Raw genomic sequence first — 23,197 nt, 5'->3', positions numbered from 1 at the left:
CTCTGACGGGCGTCTTCTCCATAGCAACGGTGTACGGGCTCAGTGGTTTTGTGGTATTTAGACCCATTTCCATTCCTTTTGGAAAGAAAACACCATCTCATTTATTCAAAAACAGTTGTTGGTGTTGTGTAATTCAGAGAGATGATGTCCAGCCCACACAAGACACCACAAATTCATGTGAGCAGAGCGAGTACAGAAAAGGGCCAGAAATGAAGAAAAGTCAACACAAGCAGCTTTTACAATTACTGACAAGACATTACTATTTTATAATGCTGGGGAAAGTACAAACTAAACGCTCTGTCTAACCAGGAAATGTAAACCGTCCAAAGTAAACAACCATTTAAATTTCATTAGAATATTCCAGGGTCTGTTTGATCAATTTCTTTGGAGATTTAAATGCTTAAATCTTCATCGTACAGTTCAAAAGAAAACAGGACGGAATTTAAACTCCACCAAATTACACATCTCACACCCCCTCATTTCCTCCTTAGCCCTGTTGAATCTGCAAACGTCAATAGCTACTGAAAGAATTTATTAAAATATTATATCTCATATTATGTTCATTTTGGCTTCAACTAAAGTACATTTTAAAGCATCCTTATTTAAATTGAGATAAAGCGGTTTGACTCACACACAGTCGTGTCTCCATGACTGCAGAGGACATTACATTGACTTACATTGATTTCCTGGACTAACTCTAACCTTAGCAATACTTGCCAAGACCTAACACCTCACCTTAAAACAAAATTTAATGATTTACATTACTTGTTTTTTTGTCACTTGCATCTAAAAATAGGTTCAGCATGTAAACTGGTGACTTCTATGTCCAAAGACAAGACACACTTAGCCTGCAGGTGATTTTAAATGGTAGAATTCTCCAATGAATACCACTGTGGTTGCACTAGTGGTATTTGCTTTCTCCAACAGGTTATAATACGCTGTTTGGAAGTCCTGTCATCCCAGGAGACCAAAAGCACATCTGCAAACACACACACGTTACCAAGCCCCAGGAGGGTTGTGGTAATCCCACAGCAGCATTTGTGTATGAGCCCATCTGTGTGTTTCATGTCTCACTCGGGATAATTTGGCACCACATCATGGAAATAGGTGTCAAGTACTTTGTGGGGGAATTCATTGGGGAATGTCAATTTGGGCTTTATTTGTTCACCTATTCTCTCTCTCTCTTTTCTTTTCATCAGCACAAACGCTGTCATTTTGCAGAGCATAGGCCCCGCTCATTGTTCTCTGTAATCATTAAGATGTCAGCGGTTAAGTTTAGAGCTCCTCAAATATGTGTGGGGGTCACAGACAGGACCCTGGCCCTCTGCTGGAGGGGCCCGACATGTGAGAGCAGCTTTAGATTTGAAAGAGGTTTGGTCTCGAGCACACGGAGACAAAGTGCTCACCTCCCTCCTGCTTTTCACTGAATTGAGCACAAGTAGAAAAAGTGAAAGCTGTTTTTTAGATTTATTTTGTATTGCTGGTGAGTCACATTAATTGACCTCGCTCTCTTTCTCTCTCTTTCTCTCTCTAATGCTTCAAGTGCTAAATGGAATGAACAGGAAGCTTAAATCTGAGTCCCCATACACAACAGTAGAGTAATGCAGACCAATGACATGTCCTGTTCGCAGTCAAAAAAGACTCCACTTATCACCATTATGCTAATAGAGATTTCTATTAGCATAATAATATGCCATTATCAATAATGAAAGAATGAATCCATGTGCTTTTTAATGAATGTTTTCCTCCCTCTTTCTTCTTCTTCCCTCTTCTTCTTCAGGTTTATTCACTTCTCACAGATGAAACCGGTGGTTTTGTTTGCCGCTGCTAAATCAAATGATTAAAGAGACTTTATGGATGTAAACAACTTTTCATTTCTCATTCCGCTCGCCTGGTGCTCTCTTCTCTCTGGGTCACTCAGTACTTAATCTTCATAGGCAGCATCTTCATTCCCACAAAGACACAGTGGACACTTTGCTGTTTTTGGTGAAATGATTGTGGATGGGCACGTCTACCTGCAAAATCTACACAGCAGCGCGTTACAGAGAAAAAGCCCGACAGACAAATAAAACTATTTCTACTGTTTGGGGATGAGACTAAAAACAAGATTACACCAGTGAAACTGTAATATTATCCTGTGTGAGTTTGTCAGATTAAAGGAGCAGTGGACACACACCAGAGAGAAAGAAAACATCTCTTGGTCCTGAGAAAACAGAGATATCATCTGTGAGCAGGAGCCTAACTAATATCTGGTGTTCAATCTGGGATGAAACAGAAATATCCTACAGAGATAAACAGAACTAATATTAGCTCTTCTCTCCGTTCTCCTCTAACTTTTCTTAAACAATACAAGGATTCAATATAACCAGTGGAGGTGCTCACAGTTATTTCCTCTCCTCTCTCAGGTGACTCCGTCCTCAAAGATCGTGGGCGACCTCGCTCAGTTCATGGTGCAGAACAACCTGACGCGGGCGGAGGTGGAGGAGAGGGCAGACGAGTTGTCCTTCCCCCTCTCCGTGGTGGAGTTCCTCCAGGGACACGTCGGGATACCTCATGGCGGATTCCCCGAGCCCTTCAGATCTAAGGTACGGTAGTTTGTCTTGAGTTTTTAATTTCATGGACCTCTGATTCATTTCCAAAGAAGACTGTCATGAACATTCATTTAACATTTCTAAAGGAAGCACTATATCTGCTTCAATCAGGGAAGACACAAATTAACATGAAGGCAGAAACTTAATTGAACAAAGACTTTAGCATCGACCCTATTGATTAAAGAGACGCAGAGGGATTCGCTCAGTGAATAAAAACTAATCCGTGATCCCCTGAGAGCATCAGACAGAAGCAAGAGTCTGGTGACAGACGTTGCACAGACTCCACTGAGAGCAGAGACTATGTAGGTAAGATGGTTTAAGACCCTGTTCAGACCAGGTTTTGACTTCTGTCCTGAGATCTGATCTCTCAGACCACGTTAGGTCTGTGGCCTCATTGTTTTTGCTGTGTGAAGACACACATGAAGGACAAACGTGTATTTCTACTCTTATCAGGGACCACATGTTGATGGGATTGTTGCCTCCACCACAACATAAATACTAATCACCACATAATGATTGATAGTTTTCTTAAATTGGTCAAATCTTTCTTCATAGCTTCTTTCTTTCAGCCCCTCCTGACTCCGCTCGCTTTCTCTCTGTCTCTCTCTCACTTGCTCGCACTCACGCACTCGCTCATTGGACACATCTTCAAACTCCGACTGGATGAAAAACACCTGATTTGTTCTTCACAAACACAAATGATTGTTTGCACGTAGAGCGGAGAAGTGAGATCTGGTCACGGGAGATGCATTCAGGACACATGCTTTTATGAGGTCTGAACTGCCGCGGGCTGTCCTCTGGTGATCTCATGTCTCAGGACGGATTATCACCACGTCTGAACAGGGTCTGAATGTTGTTCAGCTTAGTTGAGCATTGATAGGAAAGCCTGACAGCCTCATGTAGGTAAACACACAACAGTTTTGATCACAACAACCCGACTTCACAAGACTTTAAATCTTTTCCCTTGTAACCGCTTCCTCCACTAGAACCGACACACAGCACAAACACAGGCAGGATTTAATGACACGTGTACGTTCAAGTGCAGAAATTCTGTCACATGCTCGGTTACATTTGACAGCTGCGCTTCCCCGTGACCACGCCGGGAAAAAAACGTTGAAGAAAACCGTGATATTGCTCCGTCCTCTCGTTTCTACGTCTGTCTCCCTCTCCTGTCTTGGCTCTCCATGCTTGCACACAGCGAGGGAGACGCTCTCATGCGCATCGGGGAGCAACAGCGTGAAGTCTCCTTGGGAGAGTTGCACAAAGAAAAGCAAATTTGCTACACACTCCCAAAAAACCTGCTGACATATTGGCTTACCGGATATTTCCCCCCCAGCCCCAAAAGAGTCAGACTGTGTTTGTGATGTTTTCACCACAAACGTCTGCAGAAGATTTCCATGAGGTGTTTTCAGTGAGTCGGCTGCTTCCTGACCCAGACTGCACTCTCTGACATCATCAAGTTGTCCTTCCTCCCTCTATCTCTGTACTTTAAACGCTGAATATACGATCAGAATGTTTAGCAGCTCCACCCGCTACAGCCCCAGGTATTCTTCAGTTTTGACACAAACTTTCCGTCCCATCGCCCTCCACCTGTCTCTTAGTGTCTCTCAACCCGTCTCATGTTTCTGCAAACACCTGGTGAGGGAGTCATTCCCATTTCGCTCATCATCTGTGTTCAGTCAAATTCCACAGTTCCAGTTGTATTTGTTATTTCCGCGCTGGTATACTTTGTGCTGAGATAGGCTGAACTATCTTCAGCATACATGAATGCAAACGTTTCTTCTCCTGCCACCTCCTGTGTATTGTAGAGGGAAATATTTGCATTTCAGCTTCTCTGGTTTTGCACAATGCATTTTCCATGAGGCTCAGCCAGCTTGCACCATTCATTAGGAATTGTGTCAAAGCCGCAGCTCGCATTATAGTGTTCAAAGCAAATCCTCAGCACACGTGTATAAGTTTCTTATCCCGTCAGAGCGTTCCTCTACAACTCTCCTTTAGATATTCATACCCGGACAACAATGACAATGCAGCCTCTGTGTTGAATGCACAAACAGCATATTGAAAAACCAACTCCCCTTCCCACTGATTCAGTTCAATTCAGAGACACACAAACAAATCAATGTGCAACAAAAGCTCAAGTAGTGTGTTTACATCCAGGCTGCAGGTTTAAACCTGATGTTACTGACACTGAACATTCAGGGTCTAAATCTAAGGAATTAGTATCAACTCTCCATTAGAGAAGTTGATTAATTCAAAGAGCAATTAAAAAGTAATTTTGATTTATGATATTACATCTTGAAACAGCTGACTAGAGGTGACATCTACTTTACTGAATCCGATCATCTTAAAGCAACAATGTGCATTTGTTCTACCTTAAAAGAGCAGTTACAAAGTTAGTTTGATGGTTTCCTGATTGTGTTTAGGTGGGAACGCTGCAGCTTCATTCCCACTTCTCACCCATAACGTCTGTTGTTGCTCTATGTTAGTTGAGCGGGTACGAGCTCCTGTGAGAAGTGTTCGACTGAATGGTAGTCGCAACTCAAACTGCCAGAATCAGGCCCAGCAAGTTCAAGAGAAATGCTGATCAGTTAAAAAGACTCAAACCTCATTAAAAAACAGTGTTTATCTTCAATATTCAGGCAGAAGCTTTAAAAAAAGAAGAATTCCAAACATAGTCTGGTGTATTTGTGATACACCAGATCACTGCTCTTTTGGCTCAGGCAGCCGGTGATCATGGGTAATATCCACCACTCAGTTGGGTTTCAGTTCAGTGAGTGGGACAAAGTCAGGGCCCCGGCTTAGTCATTTTTTTTATACATGAAAAGCACTCAGGAACATTTGGAAGTCTTGATTTGATCTGTGTATTAGCAGCAGTTCATCTTCTTGCTAGAAGCAGGGAATTATAATTGTTCCTTTAATGGAGCTTTTCTGGCATTAATTAGTGCAGATAATATCACGTGTCCTCACACACACACACTTCACACAGGGAGAAGTTTTCAAGACACAAAGTAGTAATTGAGGTGTTTCCTCGTCTCTGTTCCGTCACGCTCGGTTCATTCGCAGGGAGGGGGGGGGGGTGGTGTGGACAAGGGAGAGGAGAACAACAGACACGAGGCCAAAGGAGAGAAACACAGAGGCAGTGGGAGGATAGGTGCAGGAGAGAGAGAGAGAGAGAGAATAACAATGCCAATGTGAACAATGTGCGACTGCAAAAATTTGATTGAAGCCAATAACCTTGAAGAGCTAACCCTTTCCTTCATTTGTTAAGATAGACACACACACACACACAGACACACAGACATACACACACACACACACACACACACACACACACACACACACACACACACACACACACACACACACACACACACACACACACACACACACACACACACACACACACACACACACAATAGGGATGTCACGAGAACCGATACCTACGATACTAAGATAACAAAACGATGCCGATGCCCAAGTTTTTGAAGTACCGTAGGCACCGTCAGCTTCGATACCAGCAGCTGTTAGCAACTTAGCATTAGCATCCAGTCGACGTTTACATTCAGAAAACCAAGACGGCAACTGCGGCTGCAGCGTTCGCCCCACCTCGACTTGTTTATTAAAAAGGCACAAAGAGTCTGGTATGGAAGTACTTTGCGTTTGACGCCGGGTTTACACCGGACACGGAAGCAACGCCGCCGCGTCGCGCTAATCGCTAGCGCGCCGGCGCTTGGTTGTTTACACCGGAAGCTGAAGCGGCGCATGGGAGTGGATGGGAGCCAGCTGTTATTTAAGGCTTGGTGCTGCGCTTACGCGTCGCTTTGGCGTCCGGTGTAAACCCGGCGTGAGGCAGATGACTGTGGCATCATCATTTAATGCATAACGTGTCTCACAACAAAGCGTCACTGACATGCGTCCGCAACCACCGTATAACCCTCAGTATATGCGCAGCGCAAGCACATTGAATTACCGTATATGACATTAACAACATCCAAATAATGCACTTTTTTTTTTACCGTGGTATCGAAATTGGCATTGAGAATCGTGTTATTTTACTGGTATTGGCACCGACTACTGAATTTTTGGTATCGTGACACCCCTAACACACACACACACACACACACACACACACACAGCCACTATCGCTCTGTGTCTCACACTTAAACAATCCAGAAGTTGAGTTGTTAGACATCCTTTAAGGACACAATGCTAATGAGCACGGACTCCGATGAGTCAGCCATCTTTGAACTGTTAGCTCTGTGACTAATAGCATCGCACTGCCTCCTTTTGTCTGGAGATGTCTGCAGGACCAATAGATTAAATGTTTGGACCTTTGAGACTAAATCTTCTCAGGAAACAGTCGACTACAATGAAAACAGACTGCGTTGCAACTTTGATGTTCCAAACCTGTTTGCATATGCAAAGTTAAACTAACTGGACTAATCGTAGAGATTCCTGCATCGTTCCCTCCATTCCTCGGCGCCTCTGTAGATTCTCTGTCATCACTAACTGATGCCTTCAGGTGAGAAGCCCGTGTCCTAACATATTATTCTCCACCTGACATTATTAGTGGCCTCAGATGGATTGTCTCTACAAGTTGTGTCAGATACCAACAACTCTGTGGGCAGATAAGATGTCATATCATTAGTCTTATAGCAGCCGGTGAATTATCCTCCTTCTTTCTGTCGGCCTCCTTGTCGTTCTCTCTCCTCTACTATTTCCAAGAAAGGACGGTGGATGAAGTGCATGCGACACCGCTGCAGTCATTCAAAGGCCTGATGACACTGTACTGGAGAGAGAAAGACGAGTTAGAGTGGGAGAGACGGAGAGAAGCAAAGTGGAAATCGCTTCAGATCTTGACACAGCAGTGGTGCCACTTTTATGCAAATGCAAAAAAAAGCCTTGCATTAATAAGTTTTGTATCCTCCATCCCTCAAAACAGCTCCCCATGCATCTCTGTTTTCCTCCTCCTCCCACCTGAAGTCTCTCTGTCGCTAAATGATCTGACAGTTTGCAGCTCTCATCCAGATGTGTAGTCGTGAGGCAGAACTTTGTACATCCCACCTGCTCCAGCGCCCCGTGGGGATGCTGCGAGTGGGAAAACACTCCGAAACACGACTGGACTACCTTGAATAAAAGTTTTAGCGTTCTATTTGTTTCCTCTTTTTTTTTCTGTCGTGCACTCTCATTCCTATTAAGTGTCCCCTCTCTTTTTCCTTCTCCCTCCATCGTTTTAACGTGTTGTTCGCCTCCTGTCCCAGGTGCTGAAGAGTCTCCCCCGTATTGAGGGTCGTCCCGGCGCCTCGCTGCCACCTCTGGACTTCAAGGCCCTGGAGGAGGGGCTGCGAGCCGCCCACGGCGACGAGATCACCCCCGAGGATGTGATGTCAGCAGCCATGTACCCGAAGGTGTTCCAGGAGTTCAAGGACTTTACTTGTGAGTGGGCGGACTTGATATTTGAGCTGTCAGAATCATAATGGTTCATAAAAGACACCCAAAGTAATTGTTTTAATTGAGAGTTTAATTAATGACATGTGCATTTGATCTGTTATATTCATTAAGTCTCTGGGATCTGGTTTGATTTGGGTCTAACATGCACCCACTCATTTGTTTTTCCTGGGGCTTCAAATGAGCACAACCTCCAGTGAGAGACCCTCATTATAAAGTTCCAGCAGTTGATAAGAGATGTTTTAAATTGTTGTATGTGCTACTTCTTACAAATCACGTTCCTCGGATTCAGGGAAAAGTTGTTGGGCCCCAAAAGAGGGAAACCACCCAGAAGCCAGCGATCACCTGTCATTCACATGGTGGATTTACATAACGCACAAATGAGACACCAGTGTAGCGAGGAGTGGAGCTACAGGGAGAAATCAGCATAACCACAAACTGCATTTCTAAGCAGGTGTGAGTTTGAAGTGCACTCAGCCAGCAGCAGCAGCATGTACAGGAGTCAGGAAGTGTTATTAATAGGACGCCTGCTCAATGAGCTCAACATGACTGAGAGTTGTTACCGACAGATTCATGGATTCATACAAACTTCATTGTTGCTTCGAGCAGCGAGTTTTAATTGGAGTACACATCCTTTGGATTTTACATTTTCTACTTCATCTTAGCAGTGAACACGGCCCTGATCCTGACACGGCAGGTTTTATTTCCACTTCTGATGCAGTCAGGGACACAGACAGACATGTAGGGGACACAAGATGGTTCCCTGATAAAAATTCAAAGTGACTCAGTCCACAGAACCCTGCAGCTGCACAAAGCTGCTGTTCACCTGTTTGCTGTTGTCACAAAGTTGCCTGCCACTGCCACAGAGACCTGGTCGCCTGTATATTCAAAGTTTATTAATATTGAACGTATCGTGTGTATAAATGGCACCAAATTCGAACATGAACTTCATTATTCCGATGCCAAGGGTGAAGCTGACAAGATGAGCCGTTCTAGAGATGTGCATTCCACAAACAGAAATATATCTGGAATTAGAAGTGAGAAGAATTGTCATCTACAAGGATTGAAATCACCGAAAACGAAACTATTGTTTTGATAAGGCCACGTCTGTTTCCTTCTCAGCTAACTTTGGCCCAGTGGATTGTCTCAGCACCAGACTCTTCCTGGATGGACCCAAGATCGCAGAGGAGTTTGAGGTGAGTACTCAAGCCAATTTCTGACATCTCAGAATCTATGTGCAACCATGGAACATTCGTATCCATGCAAACTAAGAATTGGAGCACAATCCATGCTGCTTCAGTAGGACTGATGTCAACACCGATTTTTAGGGATAAAAGAAAGAAAGTAGAGCCAGTATTTGAATGTTCTATAAACTGTGGGTTGGCAGGTTGTTGTAGTTTTATTGTTTCCCTGCACCTGGGCCGGGGCAGGGGTCTACAAATGGAAATGAAGCTAATGAAGATAAGCTACATTTCAAACTAAGCTTCTCTCAGTTTGAGACGAATCTATTGATTGATGAACTATTTTTTAACTTGTTCTGTTACATTAATCCAGAACTGAAATTATTATTTTTCTCACTTATGCTGTGATAACACATTTAATTGTATTAGTCGCTCGTTTAAAAATCAATTCAGCCCATTAATAAGTTCAGATGAATTAGCACAAAGCACGGAGCTGATCAGCAGGACGTTCTTCCATCACTGCAGATGGTGGAGGTTTGATGCAGAGGCACAGTGAAGTGCTGATAATACAGTGGGGGCGGAGATATTAACACTTTATCAAGGGAACAACAAACAGCATTTCGGATCCCTTCAGCAGTCAGACTGGTCTTCCTGCACAGAAATACCCGCTTCATGTTGTCATAGGATGTTCAAAAGCAGGAGAAGCACTTGAGGCCGATACCTCCGACCAAATCCAACGTTTATGGATTTCGAAATACTGTAGTGTTTGTTTACTCTCTGACAGGGAGGCCTGTGACCAATCATGCCAATGAAGGAGAGAAACAAATGAGCTGAATTTGCTTTACTTGCAAACTAATTAGTGTGGCGCAGGAGGGCGAGAGACGATGTGATAATTGGCCGCTACTGTCACAGCAAAGCCACAAAATCGGTCAAAACAGGAAACCCTTGGCCTCCAAACTGTTCCGTAAGCAGGATCGTCAGGCTGCAAATATACATGCAGACGTGCTTATAGAGTCGGGAGGAATATTTCACGCCCGCTGTGCTGATTGAGAGTTTGTGTCGGCGCAGGAGACAGCTGCAGAAAAGATGCGTAAACGAATGATTTGAGGAGGATGACAGGAGGAACGGCTGATGAGCAAAACTCAAGCCAGAGTAAATGTTCAAGTCTAGATTGATTAGTGAATACCAAAGAGATTATTGAAACTACTGACGCTAACCTTTGCAACACACGTCAGATCAAAAAGAAATGTGCTTTGCTGCTGAAGGAGATGTTGAAAGAGTCTGTCACTCAGTGCGTTATCACATAAAGAAATCGTTTTTGTGCACCAATCAAAACTAAGTTGTTTTTTTAGAGGCTCTCGCAAACGTATCCTGTATTTTAAGATGCAAACATACAGACTTCAACAATCAAGTGGCCACTTAATACTAAACTGTGTAGAAAAGAAATTCACACTTCATCATTACACTGCAGTTTTATTTTTCCTGGAGTAGTAAAAAAACATAGAAAACCATTAACACTTGAGTGAGTGAACCCCGGCACATTAACATGCAGTGATCACAATTCTAGTGAGCTGTTAGTGGTGAAGCTGTTATTTCTTTAACTCTTTTGTCAGTCCGACTCAGTACCTGTGAGCAGATGGTGACAGGGTGCAGCAGTCAGACAGGAGGTGGGACTGGTCTCTGACAGCTTTGACTGCAGCCCAGTACCGACCTTGTGTCGTGTTTCTGTGTGAACAGCCACTAATGTTTATGTGAGGGCGACACAGTTAAACCAGGAGATGAGGCCTGATGTTGTTAGACTTTGATCCCAATGGCAGTGGTCTTATAGATGCATGTTCATTTTTGTTGCTGCAGTGCAGAGTGTAAAATCTAAAAATAAAAGAGTTATTAATGGTGCTGGCACTCTGGGCTGTGATCCATAACTGGAGGAGACTGGATTTGATTTATTGAACTCAATGAGGAAGTTGAGAATAGTTTCAATTCTGGTTTCTTCACGGTCATAGAGTCAATTCAATCATCTGACATTAGCTCTTAACGTTTTAGAGTGGTCAACCCTTCTTTTTTGAGAAATGTTTTGGCACCATGCATACTTTGTAAAGTATGTGTGTCGTAGTGGTTTCCTAATCATACAGATAATAGCACGCTGGGGTTTAGCAGGATTTACACCAGCACCCTGAGCCGGTCTGTGGGAAGGACACCTTCTGTCTCCACCACATTCCACGTGACCAGTTGCTACCAGGTCACAGTATCTGTTCAGGTAGCCATGGATCTCCCGTCCTAATCCACAGCCATCCTCAGGATCTCTCCGTTGCCTTGGTGACGCTCATGCCTCTGCTCTTTGCCACTCCAGTGATACAAAGTTGGCTCAGGGCTTCTTCCAGTGATTGCCCCACAAATCCTCTGCATCCAGCCCAATGGCCATGCAGCTCTCCTTCCAGTCCTGCTCGTGGCGTATTTGTCCCTCTTCCTCCATGTCGCCCCTCCATGGCACTGTCACTTCCACTATAGAATGATGTTCTTGGCCTCAGAGACCAAGAGGATGATTTGCCTTAGGTTGTGACAGTGTGCCATTTGTGCGCAGTCACCAGAACTCTAGGTCCTGCTGCTCACCTGTGTTTCTCTCTGTGGAGGCGTGTGCTTGTCTGCAGCTGCTCATTGTGATGCTGATGGCTTCTGCGGGGGGGTTGAGGCGCCTGACTGTGTCCTGCCACAGAGGCTTTGTGCCCGAGCCCAGGACGTGCTCCAGTGTTTTCCACTTTGGTCCAGGTGGAAAGGTTTGAGGGACTGAGCAGCTCCATCGCGTGTACGCTCCCTGAATCAGGAACTTGAGGCACTCGTTATATTTTCCGATCTGTGGCTTGCTTCAATCTCACCCCGGGTCCCTGAGGCCTTAAACCCACAGCTCTATGCGCCTCTTGTCCTCAATCAGCGCCCTATATAAGGGATATAACGTAGTCAGTTTAAACGAAAATGGGTCGAGCTAATTTTGCACTAGGTAGTACAGACTGAAAGTGTGACATTTATCAGTGCGAGCAGCAAAAATCTCCTAAAGGTTTCCTAAATGAACAGACCTGTCGTGTTCATGTTATTTTTTCTGACTGCAGGAACAAAACCTCAAGTATAAGAACCTCTATCTCAACAGGAAAATGTCATCCTCTTCCAGGTGTTTCTTCTTTTTGAAGGATGTTTACATTCTGCACAGTTCTGATAAGTTCTGAAGGCGACTGCAGGGACGGCTGAGTCAGCGCTCCATTTTTTACCAGCTTTCATTTCTTCAATGTTTTGTTTTCAAAGCTTTTTTTTTGTGTACTGATTCAATTAAAGGATTCATGACAACATTAAAGTCTAGTTTCCCTTCAGCTGTTAACTTTAACTATTTTCTCAGGGCTCCTCGTGAGCACTATGCATCACTCATAGTCTTATTTCTGCCAGCGTTGACTATAATCCTAACACGTCATTAATCAATTACTGATCTACTATATATTTTTGTTTCTTTCAATATTTCCTCAGTTATGAGCAACACACACATAGATTTAACTGACGGAGATTCAGAGCGACCAAAGGCATCCATGGTTAATTACTGCTTCATGTCACTGTAGCAAAATGGTTCCAGGCTCGTGTTAATTGATTTTTTTATTATGAGACACGGGAGCATCACTATTCAGCTGCTGTATTCTTCTCAAAGAATCAGGACCAGAATTGATTGTGTTGGTTTAGTATTGATTGCGCGTATCTAGCTCCGACCCAGAAGATGAAATGACCCTCCACACTCCTTTCCTGTCACTCAAGACAAGCTGGATATCATATGGCTTCAGTTGTTGGTTGCATTTGTGACATCGAAGAGATAAGATAAGAGTCTTTAAGCTGTTTTTAGTGAGTTTACCTGCGTTTAAAAGAAATTGACTGCTAAATTCGGTATAAAATAATTACTAGACACAAGACCTAGAGTTGTTAAGCAATAAATTCTAAATATTTTAACGCTTAAATTCTATTTGAAGCTACAGTTCAGTCCGTCAGTGACATTTGTTTTACATTCCTTCAATATACTAACGGGCTTGCTTGAATAAATTGTTCCTGATTTGTAGTTGAGATTAAACAAACAACTAATACCTTCTTCCTGCTCTGTTTTCACTTTGCTTTGCTGCTGTTTATTCTCATCTCCGACTGTGTTAGAACTTTCAGGCATTCGGCTTTGTGCTCAACCTCAGTTAGTCATTGCCACATAAACAATCCTGCCCCTGTTGTCATGACGATTGGCATCCCCCCCCCCAGATCAGGTCCAATTAGTGGTACCAGGCGAGGGATAGAATGAAAACGTGTCAAAAAAAGTGACCTGTCAGAGAAAGCATCAAGTTCTTGTTAGCTGCTGCCTTCTTTTCTTTCACTGTGAACAAATCCTCAAGGGCTGAACGAGGCGGTTGCATTAGCAACAATCGATCTCACCGCTGTTATTTGGGATTCAATTAATTTTACTATTGTTAATGAAAGTGGGGTCAGGTCATGTGTGTACCTACATTCTGCTGCATTGATTTCATTGTGTTAAGTGCATATAGCAGTATTCGTTGGTTTACACCTTTTAAAGAGGTGTCCCTGTTCAAGCTAATGCATGTAAAGCATCAAGGTCACAGTTGGGGACTGCGTCAGATATTCTGCTCCCTGTGTGTGTTTCTACATAGTGTGGACACAGTATTCAAAGCCCCTCACTGTGATGCAGTGTGTGTGTTGCAGCAGGTCAGTGTCTGAGGACCATCAGAAATGGTAAATGTTCGATGCTCCAGCACATTTCTCTTTCTGCTCATGTGTGGGAGCTATTGAAATGCTGATTGCACTAGTCAGAGCACTGAGGAGCCCTCAGGAGAAGAAATAGCACCGAGCAGCTAAAGCAATTTGGTGATTTTAAATTAGGAATGTTGTTAATAGTCAAGGTTGTTTAATTCACTCCGGCATTTCACCCAGAAAACACCTTTCTAAGGTAAATACAGGCGTCTGTGTGTGTGATCTGACACCGTGTAGACTAAGTGAAAGGCAAACAAAATATAATGTCGGGTTTTGTTCTGGGTAAATGCAACAAAAGCAAGAAACCAAAGTGGTCGTAGAACAAACTTTAATTTAAATTTGGTTTTCTCAGTTAAACGATCTGCTATATAAAATGGAAGATGAAACAAAGAGAAATACTTGTTACTTGTGAGTGTGAGCCTTAGTTGGCGTCTTTGTTAAATCTGCAGTGACAGCAGCAAACTTCAGCACCTGTTAGCTACAGATGTTTCCCGCAGCAACAGAACCGTTAACTGTTCACTTGGAACAAAAAGCTGTTTATGAGCTCTATTGTGTGCAGCCTACACTGGAAACCTTGATCAAAACAAATTTCAGCAGCAAATCTCTCTGAGCGATGAGCTCGACCTAAAGCCCCAAAGAGTTGTTGTTATGAGAAGTAGATATAAAGGTTTTCACAGTAATCGTTTGGGATTGTTTAGCTCTTCAATTCCAGTGTGTTGCAAATCCAGAAAAAGAGCTTTATCAGCGAGTGAGCAGCCAGCTCTGAAGATCCCTCTTTGTAGTGATCCTCATCATATTCAGTTTTTATATGGTAATTTTTTTATTCTGTTAAGATGCTTCATTGTTGATCTTTGATCTTTGAGTCGGACAAAAACACTGAAGTATGTGACACTGAAATAGCTTGTTTAAGTGCAAGTGGCCACTTTGTGAAATTGGAGCGACACTGTTCAAACACACAGATTCACACCTACACGTGTGACGCCTCTGTGCTCGTCTCTCATTCACCCACACACAACACAAACAGGAGGTAAAAACACGTTGACCTATCTGGCATGTTTTGATGACTCAGCATGGCATTAATCATGTTTGACGGAAATATAAACCGACTTTCACCAACATGGACCCTGTCATACACAGCCTGTCAGTGCTAATGTGCACAGACACCGACACCGACACATGAATCTCTTAACACCGCGGTAATCTCATTACTACACATGTCATTAATAAACTCGTGATGTGAAACATAATTTGTCAGAGATACTGTGGATCCAACTGGCTGCTGCTCGTGAACTGATTCATAGTTAAATAAGGTTATTATTTGATAAGGTTTGCATGTTGTAATGTTTAGAAAACACATCAGTCTCTTCACACTGTCCTTTGCTGCAGCTCCTCTTTTCAGCCTTTGTCTGAAATGCCTGGTTTAAGCGTTGTGTGTGTGTGCCACTGCCATGACTGAACAAAACCCCAATTATTGTCTTGTTCATATTGAATACATCATTAAGAAATTCAGTGAACAATATGAGAACTTGGAGTCTAAAGACGGTGAGGAGTCAAGGATTGGATGTGTGTGTCAGTTTGTTTGTTGTGAAATTGTTCACAGGATATTAAACCCAGTTGGTTATTAGTGTAATCACATTGCTTAACTCGTGCTATTGATAAGGTTCAGTCCCACTATGCAATAAACAAAGCTACCCACAAAAATTTCAAACGAATTGCAGTGGTGAAATGGATTTAGGAAAAAAATTGAAAAGTATAATTATCTTTGGAGAAACTTATTCACAGTGGTATTGCAGTTGAGTCAATCACAGTGCATGCATTGTGTAACTTCCTTTAAATACACATCACTTTACTTTAGTTTACAATAACTGTAGGAGAATACTAAATTTCCTACGCTTAAAGACTGCCTGAATGTTTTCTTTGTTTCTGTTTCCCAGAAACCAAAGAGAAAGGATGAAATATATGATGAGATTCTATTGAGCACAGAGCTGGAACAAGGTTGAACATAAGAGCAGTTAATTGATTCCAACCATAGAGGAGGAGGTGCGCTGTAAGGAGAATTTATACGACCTGTAACATCGGTGTGTGGGAGGCAGGAGTGAGCAACGAGTGTTTGTCACATTAATTTAAACAAGTTAAAGTCTCGGTGCAAGTCAGACAGTGCACTGAAGTTGTCTTTTTCACTTCACTGTAAAACTGGCATAGGTGCACATGGCTACATCTTAAACAATGTCATCCATTTGAGCACAGAATTCTCCCAGCTCTTCAAAGAGACACACTGTACTTTTCATAGGAGAAGCTGTGCGATGAAGGGTAGATGCCACAGCGCTGGAAAGGGAAAGGCAGTTTTGTTTCTTTGTCAAGAGCTGCCAGGAGTGCGATTAAAAAACGGCACAAGCTGCTGAGAAGTTCAGCGTAAAGGAAGGTGGAGAGAGAGGATGATTGAGTGCCAGAGAGAAAGCAAAGGCATGCAAAGAAAGGTTTTGTTGGCGGAAAAGAGAGGCAGAATGAAACTAAGATCAATACATACCTGCAGCGGCGTGTATTTTCGTCTTAGCACAGAGACTTAGTTTGGAATATCAATGGAGACTCTGCACCTCTGATGTCAATGTGAAAAACGAAAAGGATGAGAGGGGAAGGGGTGAGGGAGACGGAGAGAGAACAGCGAAAATAGAAGCCGAAAGAGCCAGATGAGGGGAATTAATAATGGCATGAGAGACACTGGCCCTAGAAATAGGTGTCACAACACCAATAGAAAATGGAAAGCTATGACACATTGGCGGGGAGGGACTGAGAAAGAGAGCTAGACAAAGAGAGGAGTTTGGACAAATGGGGAAGACAGTAAAAATGAGTTCCCGACCGGTGAGACGAGAGATAAATGAGGAGGTGCAGTGGCTGGTGTCGAGGGACAGACGAGCGAGTCAACACAGCGGTGAGCAGAATGGATGTGAGAGAGACTTTGTGCTGCTGACACAGAGACGCAGAGTAATGTCTCTGTCTTTTAACAGCCCTGTTACAGGTGGCAGGTAGTGGCTTAGTTTAAAGGCGGGAAAATGTTTTTATATCCTCAGATCTGACATGGTGTCTCTCTATCGCTCATATTGTCATTCTGTCTATACCTCCTCTCTCTTTATTTGATGTCTGCTGACGCTGTAAACACCGATTTACAGAAAATACCCACTCATGCCCGTTTACTGCTCTGATGTGGTGAAACTGCAAAGTTCCAACACAAACCGTACGGTGGTTATTTGTTTTGTCTGTGCTTTCTTGCCTATTTTCAACAGATATTATGAATATGGTTTAAAATGATTTACTTTATTTATATAGCACCTTTCAAAACAATGTTAAAAGTGCTTTACAATATAAACAGATGATGCTAGAGAAAATCTAAAACATAAAATGTGGATGATAATATACTACAAATAGTTTCAACCGTATCTAAATGCATTAGTCACTCTTTGTCGTCGCTGCTTCTGCTGTTGCTATAAATGCTGCTGTTGTACTCGTCACTCATGTAGATTAACATTACTTGTCACAGCTGTACATGATCTACATATTAGCACTACTTAATATATTTTGCACTACAAACATACACTGCAGCTCATATTTTTATATATCAAGTGTCAAGTTAATCGATACGGATTTAAACACAAGAGCAGGTATAGATAATTAAATTAATAATGGCTAAAATCCATTTAGCTGCTTTAGTTTCAGGGTCCTGGTTTTATTCAAGCTGACCCATCTTCACATTGTCATGTCTCACTGTGACTTTCCCAATATGTGAAGTTAAAATGTGTCCTGTGAATAAAAGAGCTCTGAGGAGCTTTATTTGTTCCCATTCAATACATAATGGTCCTGTAAGATTTAGATAGACACACCAATGGACGACTAATAAAAGCAGACGGGGAGTAACTGGGTAAATGTAGTGAAATGTGAAAAATTCTCCCAGCATACACTGCAACATTATCTCATTTATTTGGCCATTTAAATGAAGTGAGGTTAAAAAAGTCCTGGATGGCTTCCTACCCTTCAACAGAGTGCATCCTGGGGATTACTGCGGAGAAAAAAGGAAACATTCTGCTCGTCTCGCCCCACTAACTTTTTTATTTCATCAAGCTGTGCAGTCTGTTTTTATTGCTTTTGCTTGACTCACCTCAAAAGTCTAATATAAATTTTGTCCCTTCCTCCTTCACACTCTTCCTTTCCTTCCATGTTCTCTCCTCTGTTCCCTCCCTCCTCCACTCTCTGGCTTTGATTTATCTCAGGTGGAGCTAGAGAGAGGAAAGATCCTCCACATCAAGGCGCTGGCACTGGGTGACCTGAACAAGGCCGGTCAGAGAGAGGTCTTCTTTGAGCTCAACGGACAGCTGAGATCTGTGCTGGTTAAAGACACCCTCGCCATGAAGGTACAGAGGGGGGGGGGGGGGGGGGGGACATGATGCAGGGATAGTCAGTGGCTTGATGGACGAAGGGTATTGATACATAAAGGGAGGGGGAGGTGTTGACGTAAGAAGAGAAGCATGCATTGGTAGATAGATAAATTATGGATGACAGATAGATATCAGTGCAGCTAAATACATAGATGGAGGATTGTTGGTTGGATAAGTGAATAAATGACTGAATGGAATCTTTGTCCCAGGAAATGAAGTTCCATCCCAAGGCCCAGAAATCTATCAAGGGTCAAGTGGGAGCACCCATGCCTGGAAAAGTCCTGGAGGTTAAAGTGGAGGTCGGATCCAAGGTCAGTTTATTGTTAGCCTCGTCTTTTTCAATAATTCATTTTTCATCACATTTGATTACGTTAGATTAAAGGGTCAGTTCAGTTAACCATTCACATGGCACTCAGTGGAGTCCATACATCTGCCAAGGCCAAACAAGTTGTGCTAAACAATGATTCTTATAAAAAAATATGATCATGATGGATACATCTACATCTACATACAACAATTACTTTCTACTGCTTTCTCCCTCAACCCAAACCGAGCCGTCAGCCACTCTCAAGAGTCAATTGAACATGTGTTGAGCTGTTAAGAGTTCACAGGTACAGTCACACTCATCACAGCCTCGTTCTCAAGGGCGTACATTTGTGCAGGCAGAGCAGAAATGCTGCTTAATGAGGAGACTGTCTGTGTGCTCGGTTTTTTATGTGTGTGGGACTAATGAAACGCTGTAACACCCAGCTACCTTTTCCCACACTGATGATGAACGAGACCCTTAAAGGAACCTAAATGAGGGCATTTTGCTTTTTCACTCTCTTAAAATGTCCCGCACATCAAGCATTTTTCTTTCCAGAAATGTATTTAAAGAACTAAACGGCTTTAAATATATCAACTTTGCAAGTGCAGGCATCAACAAACCAACTAATCTGTTTATCAGCAACTAAAACAGACCTAAACACCACCCAGCACTGTCCATGAGACACCTGGCGCCTTTAAAAAAACATTATTACTACTAATGAAATACTATAATGCTAAGAAGAAGAGGTCTAAGTCTTTGCCTGGCTGAATAATGATACAATCTTTTCATAGTTTAACCAAGAAACTCCATATTTCTAATGTTATCTAACCAAAATTATAAAGGTGGTAAAATTATGACTTTAATCAAACAGTGTGATCACAGCTGACTCTGCAGTATTTGATACTGAGATGATCTAGCACCAAGGACATGATTGAAATTACCTTTGTGGGGCTCATTGTAGTAAAGATTCCCCTATGGAAACTCCTCTGACGTCTTTACATTATCCAGAGTTATGGGGGCGCCGTCATCTTTCTATGAGCAGTATAAATTAAATACCATTCATCTCCATTGTAGTGGGAGAGAGGAGAAATCTCAAAATAATGACACCTAGATTTTCAAAGTGTTTTTGCTGTGAACTAATTCTTCACACTGACAGAAATATCTTTATTATTGATGTTAAATTTGATAGTTGACAATAGAATATCTCATTCATATTCCTGTTGACATGTTACAGATCACAGTCTGATTATGACTCATGTCACCATTATGTCCCACTACTTGTTTACGCTATGATTTATATTTAGATTGAGGTAATCAGAAAATGCTGATTACATGACAGGTTAAAATCAGAATATTAGTGTCCATGTGAATGTAGTGAAACACATTGACGTCTGCTTTACTTGTTAACCTTCAACTCCAGTGCCTGTTCAGTGATCTGTACTTCTGGTTTTTGTAATGCTCTGTGAACTTATCTCCATCACCATTAAAGGTGGAGAAGGGTCAGCCACTGTGTGTCCTCTCAGCCATGAAGATGGAGACCGTGGTCAACTCCCCGATGGCCGGGACCATTAAGGTGGTCCATGTCACGATTGACTCCTCCCTGGAGGGAGATGACCTGATACTGGAGATAGAGGAGTAAAGAAAGAGAGAGAGGGAGGGAGGGAGGGGGAGGTTAGACAATCTGATCTGGGAAATTGTGAGAGGTTGAGACTGGGGGGGGGTGGGACAGGAACAGGAACCCTTTAAAGACAGATGTCTTCTGTGGTTGTGCAGGATGTTTCAACCTCCAGTTTGTATATATTGTGTTCAGTTTCCCCTGACACACAAAAGAAGCACAGCTCCCACATGCCCTGATGTCTGGAAAGAGCTAATATGACGATCCTATTAATTCATTGAATGGGAACTCCTGATAATATCCAAGTTAATTCCTGAGATATGGTGATATGTTCCAATCACAGTAGCACTGTCAAGTTGTTGAAAAAACATATTTTAGAATAATATAATCACTTTAGTCTTAAATGTGATGCACTATTATGAGCTAATCATGTGTAACATCTAGTTTCCATTTCTATGCTGTTGATGTTACCTAAGATATTAAAAGTGAAACTATATTAATGACAAGTAAATGTTTTTCTTCGTAATCAGTAGGATTCAGGCTGAGGATTGTTTTACCAAATCATTTCTTCATATGGGAACAAGACATCAATCTGGGACTTTAGTCTCTGCATTCTGGGAATGTGAGATCACGTTCAGACTCAAATTCACCGTTGTATGGGCACAAACTTCAGAACGTCACATGGAGAGTGAAAAGAAAAAATCACGTTATTTTGTCCAACCTGCTGTAAATGATAAATGTGATTGATATTGCCACAATAAGAGCACAACAAAGCATATGGCACTACTTCCCATCGACACAGTTAAACATGCCAGAATGTTAGATATTGTATCAAAGGGAAAAATGTATCCTGTTACTGCTTCAGTATTATTATGAAATGATATTTAAACAATCCGTGCTTATGTTTCCCCCCTTGCATCGGTCTTTGAAATCCCGAAACAGAGGCAAGTTGTCACCAGAGAGTTTAAATGAAGCTTCAGGCCAGAGTGGAAGCACCCACACTGGATCACAGACTTAATTTTTTACAAAGTAACTTAGTTTAAATGTGTCTGTCTTAATCCGAAGGCAGCGGTAAGGTGGCCCAGTTAAACCAGTGGGGCTCAATCGGCTCTGTCAGAGACTTCAAGTGGCTTCTCAGGCCTTTTAAATCGTGTGATGTTGGAAAAGTTGTGAGAGGAGTCGCTCCACTCTCTCTCCTCAGCACCAGGCAGAGATCACGGGGAACGGTCTTCTGTCTGTGTGGGGATTTTGATGCAGGTGTAAATGGGATTACATGCTGGTGTAATGGAGGCATGTGGTGGTATTTTCTGAGCCTCTGCTGATTCATTTACAAATTAATTCTCTGTCAAATGATGGGAAATTAGCCGGACTAATAAGAGACTCCCAGTAGAAGCTCTCGGCTTTATATTTCTCATGCGTGTTTGCATAACTGTTGAAGCAAATTTCAAGACAAAACAGACGAGTCCCTGTAACGTTGCATCATCATAGCTGAAATATTCAGACACACGCACTGATGCAAAACCTTCACACTGACACTCCTCGCCCTTGAGTGCTGCCTGGATCAAAACCTACCACTGCGTCTCCATAGTAACACTATTTAACAGCAATGCAGCGGCGGCCCTATTCTGTTTTCAGATGAGATTGTTAAATACTCAAATTAAACTCAGAAGATCAGTCTCCGCTGACGTCACGTTTCGACTCCCTGCCAGTCAAACTGAATGTTCTGTGAACAGAGAAAGTAGACAACAGCTTCTTTTTCCAAAACGCCTGTGCGACTGGGACAGGGCACATTGATCCAGACACACAATTGAACTTGAATCGTTTTTTTCTCAACTGGATCGCTTCCTGATTTTTTTTTGCACCATTACCTCGGAGAATGTGTCCCCTTTTGAACTATGCATCGCCACACTTAATTAGAACACTGGCCCGTCTCCTCGCTGTACCTCCTGGCTGCAACCGGTGCGGGTCTCTTGAAAGAGGTGGGAGTGTATGAATGAGTGTTTTTGAGAGGTTTAATGTACTGGTCCTTCCTGCTCTACTTTTGTTTATTTTAGCTCATCTCACTTATCTGCTTTTCTCTCCATCTCCCTCCCATCTACTTGGTAAATTTGCACATGTAAGATGTTGGTATCAACTCATGCAATAATGTATCTCTCTGTCTTAGCCAGCAGCGATTCCAATAACTGTGCTTGTGACAATTTGCTACTATTTAGTGTCTGGGGATGAAAAAAATAATAAATTAGAGGAAAAAGTAGATGGAAAGTTATTTGTCAGAGTGGAGGATGTTTCTTAAGCTCATCTAGAGGTGAACTGTCATGTAGAGAATGAACATTTCTTTCTGTTGGTTTCATTTGTGTTTTTATGAACGCAAACTGTTTTTTCACTCTCAATTTTACAAAAATGTCAATGTTGAATCTCTGTCAAATTCTTTTACTTCTAAATAATCATAGTTTGAAATTCATCAACATTTAAATTACTGATGTAGTTTACATTTATGTGGTAAAAGTTGTTCAAGGAGAGGAGAGCACAAAAAAAGGGAAACTAATACTATTAAATGAAACAGTTGTCTTTGTTCTGTCTGTACTTACAAATAAAGTTAACTAACTGAATCCGCTTGTGTATTGTATCTGGGATCTATAGCAGTTATACATGTGTTCAAAGGAAACTGGAGTTGCTTAACAAACTGCATGTTTCACCTAACGACTCTCAACCCACAGCCGCTGCTGGAACTGAAGAAGCCTTTTGGACAAGAGGTGAAACATCTTCAACAAACACAAAGCCAAGTTGTCGATGTTCACTGGCACAACCTCTGTGTTGTGTATTTATTCAGCAGGCAAGAGACAAACCCTGAG

General features: G+C 42.4%; 1 protein-coding gene across 1 annotated transcript in view; it reads left to right on the top strand.

The window, feature by feature from the left end:
• Positions 1–22,954, top strand: part of pcxb (pyruvate carboxylase b) — a 269,473-nt gene extending 246,519 nt beyond the window's left edge. The window contains exons 22-27 of the mRNA XM_061066418.1: positions 2,406–2,585; positions 7,853–8,027; positions 9,162–9,235; positions 18,259–18,399; positions 18,633–18,734; positions 20,220–22,954. Of these exons, the coding sequence (XP_060922401.1) occupies positions 2,406–2,585; positions 7,853–8,027; positions 9,162–9,235; positions 18,259–18,399; positions 18,633–18,734; positions 20,220–20,369 (822 nt within the window). The 3' untranslated portion in view covers positions 20,370–22,954. The remainder of the gene's footprint in view (positions 1–2,405; positions 2,586–7,852; positions 8,028–9,161; positions 9,236–18,258; positions 18,400–18,632; positions 18,735–20,219) is intronic.
• Positions 22,955–23,197: the final 243 nt, after the last annotated feature.

This window comes from Limanda limanda, chromosome 22, assembly GCF_963576545.1.
Source record: "Limanda limanda chromosome 22, fLimLim1.1, whole genome shotgun sequence".
Classification (NCBI taxonomy): domain Eukaryota; kingdom Metazoa; phylum Chordata; class Actinopteri; order Pleuronectiformes; family Pleuronectidae; genus Limanda; species Limanda limanda.
The sequence above is the reverse complement of the archived record's forward strand: the minus strand, read 5'-3'. Positions and strand labels throughout refer to the sequence as shown.